This window comes from Octopus sinensis, linkage group LG13, assembly GCF_006345805.1.
Source record: "Octopus sinensis linkage group LG13, ASM634580v1, whole genome shotgun sequence".
Taxonomy (NCBI): domain Eukaryota; kingdom Metazoa; phylum Mollusca; class Cephalopoda; order Octopoda; family Octopodidae; genus Octopus; species Octopus sinensis.
In genome coordinates, this window is record NC_043009.1 from 20,233,724 (window position 1) to 20,237,975 (window position 4,252).

At 38.6% G+C, this 4,252-nt stretch overlaps 1 protein-coding gene across 1 annotated transcript in view; it reads left to right on the forward strand.

Moving 5' to 3' along the window:
* Positions 1-937: 937 nt before the first annotated feature.
* The window catches only part of LOC115218591 (zinc metalloproteinase-disintegrin-like atrase-B), a 60,409-nt gene continuing 57,094 nt past the window's right edge, over positions 938-4,252 (forward strand). Inside the window, exon 1 of the mRNA XM_036508191.1 lies at positions 938-967. Coding sequence (XP_036364084.1) covers positions 953-967 — 15 coding nt within the window. The 5' untranslated portion in view covers positions 938-952. The remainder of the gene's footprint in view (positions 968-4,252) is intronic.

Genomic DNA, 4,252 nt, shown 5'->3' on the forward strand with positions numbered 1-4,252 from the left:
TTGCCGCCTTAATAATAATAATAATAATAATAATAATAATAATAATAATAATAAAGAAAAAAACACTTGCTTACTGATAGACATTGCAGCCCCTTCTGACCAAAATATTGCCCAAAAGGTAGTGGAGAAATTGTCAAAGTACAAAGAACTCGAAACTGAAATATTCAAGATACGGGGCATAAAGATGGAAACAATACCAGTAATAACTGGAGCATTGGATATGATAAAAAAAAAAACAACATATGAACAAAAACATAGAAGCTACACCTAAACCCTCAACACCACGCACAATCCAAAAGATAGCTCTACGGGGAACAGCCCACATCCTACGCAAGACACTATCGATTCAATAATATAACCCAAACAAAGGAGCATTGATAATGGTCACCTTAATGTAACCGTCCTCTAAGAGCTGAAGAAACTGCTATTTAACCCAGGAAGACATCTCCTCCAGCTGGTTTATCCAGGGCACTTCTCACACACGAAATTTATTGCAAGTGGGAGATAACTCCTGCTACCCTAGCTCTAAAATGTATTGATAATGGCCACTTGGGGTGGGGTGGGGGTTAAATAGCAGGAGATTTTCTGGGAGCACAAATCAAGGAGGTTTTGAGAGATATTGATTTTAAATAAGGCATCTAATTTGGTGAAATTAAAAATTCTTTAATCTTGTAAATATTTATACGGAAACTTTCTGGAGAATAATAAGATCATTTCATAAAAAATAAGAATCTCTTTGGTGCCTATAAAGAGACGGACAGCTGAACGGGGTTAGAAAAATGCTTCTTGTATTTTTACAAGAATTTCTTTCTAGAAATTTTTAAGCAATCAGTGAGGAGAGAAATTCCATCAAAGAACTTGAAAAATAGTGATATATATGTAATCTGATATACAGGACCGTATTTCTCTTCTTCCTAGTTTCATTGCATTTTAGTTGGTGACATTTGTAGATATGTTAAAACTTGAGGTAAGTGTTCAATAATGTATCTCCATTATATTACTGGTTCAATTTTTACAAAGTCCCTTATATAAAACCAAATCTTAAAAATTACACCCTAGACTCTTCAACTTCTCAGCTTTATCCACTCCCCTCCCAGCCTGGAATTATAGATGCACCTTAGCCAGAGCCCTTCCCTGCTAAGTCTTGAGGCCCACAGACACCAAAGCCTATAGGTATGTCTAGTACTATCTTTATACACCCTATTATTAACAGTGGATATTTTATTTCAACATCATCAATTCCATCAATGCTGAAATAAAATCCTTTTTGTAGCCAGGAAGGGCTCTGGCTAAGGTGCATCTTTATGTTCTGGCCAATCATTTCATTTGCAAAACCCTCAAAGAGACAACAGATTCTGTGTTTGTGGCTTCTGTTGTATCTGAGACCATCAGACCTCATCTTTAAAGTTGTCTGAACAATAAAATATAGTTTTATAGGAATCCTACAAACAAGCAATGTTATCTAACTCAAAGTTTCATGTAAGTCTGATTGACTAATGGTCAGACAAATGCTGAATTTATTTGTCTGACCATTATAAAACTATACACATACTACATACATAATAATCAGAGTTACCTAGGGGATGGGGGAAGCGATGGGTCTCTCTGGGCAATGCTTTTATGGGGTGGACATGGTTGGGTCAGCTGTATAAGCTTGACGAAGCTCAGAGGCTGGGAAAATGGAAGTCAAGGGCTGCCTCAAGTGGCACATGCTCTAGCTTCTCCACTATACATATATATATATATATGCATACACACACATTTACATATGCATACACACACATCTTCATGTATCATCATCACCATCATTATCATCATCATTTAACGTCCCTTGTCCATGCTGGCATGGACGGGACAGTTTGACTAGGCTGGCACGCTGGAAGGCTGCACCAGACTCTAGTCTGATTTGGCATAGTTTTCTACAGCTGGATGCCCTTCTTAATGCCAATCACCCCAAGAGTGTGCCACCAGCATGGGTGCCAATTTGCGTGACACCAGTATCTGCCATGACTACGATTTTGCTCAGCTTGATGGGTCTTCTCAAGCAAAACATAATGCCAAAGTTCTTGGTCATTGCCTCTGTGAAGCTTAATACTTGAAAGGAACTCAGTCACTTTGCCTCCATGAGGCCCAACGCTTGAAAGAATCTCGTCTACCTCGCCTTCATGAGGCCCAACACTTGAAAGGAACTCAGCCAATTGCCTCCATGAGGACCAATGTTCAAAATATGTTCTTTATGCACCACCAGCATGGATGCACTTGGCTTGACAGCTCCTCTTAAGCACAGCACATCACCAAAGGTCTCGGTCACTAGTCATTGCATCTGTGAGGCTCAAAGTTCGAAGATCATGCTTCACCACCTCATCACATGTCTACCTGAGTCTACCTCTGCCACAGGTTTCTTCCACAGTTAGAGATCGGCACTTCTTTTCACAGCTGTCCTTGTCAATGTGCCTACATTTACAGTGCCAACTCTGAAAACTTGGGAAAGGGACGTAGGAGGGAACATGGGAAGGGGAGATGTTATTCAGCACCTGGAAAGAAGATCTCTGTGACCATTTGATACTGAGTTCCACAAAGGCAATGACAACTGACTGAGACATCTGGCAATTTGCTGTGTTTGAGAAGACACATGAAGCTAAGTAAAATCATGGTCTTGGCCAGGGCTAGTAACATGTAAAAGACACCCAATACCTTCTGGGGATTGGCTGGCTTTAGGAAGGGCATCCAGCCATTGAAACAAAGCCGAAACTGAATATGGGGCCTGGTGCAGCACTCAAGCTTACCAGCTCCAGTCAAACTGTCTAACCCATGCCTGCATGGAAAACAGATGCTAGATGATAATGGATGATGATGATGACGACAACGATGACGATGATGATGATGACAACAACAATGATGATGATGATGATATATATATATATATGTACACACATAAAAATATATGTATATATATATATATATATATATATATATATATATATATATATATATACACACACACATATGTATGTGCACATATAAAATATGAGAGAAAGAAAATGCAATTCATGAGACTCTTTATTCACTGTGATTGCTTTGACCCCCCACCATGCACCTGTACCTTGCAGGTGAGAAGCTGTACAAACAGTCATGATGCATCATAGGTGCAGATGTATCTCTTTAGCACCATTTGAGCATGATCGTTACCAGCATTGCCTTACTGGCACAGGAAAAAACATTCGAGCGAGGTCATTGCCAGTGCCACTGAACTGGCTCCTGTGCAGGTGGCACGTGGAAAACAGTATTTGAGCGTGGCCGTTGCCAGTACTGCCTGACTGGCCCTCATTCCACTGGCACGTAAAGGCACCCACTACACATTCGGAGTGGTTGGCATTAGGAAGGGCATCCAGCCGTAGAAACTCTGCCAGATCAAGATTGGAGCCTGGTGCTGCCATCTGGTTCGCCAGTCCTCAGTCAAATCGTCCAACCCATGCTAGCATGGAAAGTGGATGGTAAACGATGATGATGATGATGATGTATACCTGTATATATATGTGTGTATATATATATATATATATATAAACATAACTTATAAAACAAAGGCAAAAGAAAAGAATTCTAATGCCAAATATGCCGAAAATAGGCAAATTGTCAATAACCATTCTAATTTATCACTATTAACATGCGTCTCGAAACTAGTCAACAGAGATTTCTAAAAAAATCGTTATTACCGTATTGGTCCCAATTTCAGAGTTAATTCATAAGAATTTTCTCCTCGTCAGTGATAAATACGTAAGACATAAATGAAATACTTACTCATACCCATGGAAAAAGTAAGCACTAAGTCATGAGCAGACCTAAGTACCCCAAATATATCCAAAATAGAAAATCTTCAGCATATCTCGAGACACGTGCAATTTGAACTAGAAACTTTCACAGAGTGAGAGAGTTCGGAAGTGAACACTATTAAATTTACATCAAATATAGGATAAAATTTTTCAAAAAAATTTTATCAATGGCCAGCATATTAAAAAATTCCTTTAAAGGTTAAATTTATAAATAACTTATAAAACAAGGGCAAAAGAAAAAATTCTAATGCCAAATATGCCAAAAATAGACAAATTGTCAATAACCATTATAATTTATCACTATTAACATGCATCTCGAAACTAGCTGACAGAGATTTCTAAAAAATTCTGTTATTACTGTATTGGTCCCAATTTCAGAGTTAATTCATAAGAATTTTCACCCTGTCAGCGATAAACACGTA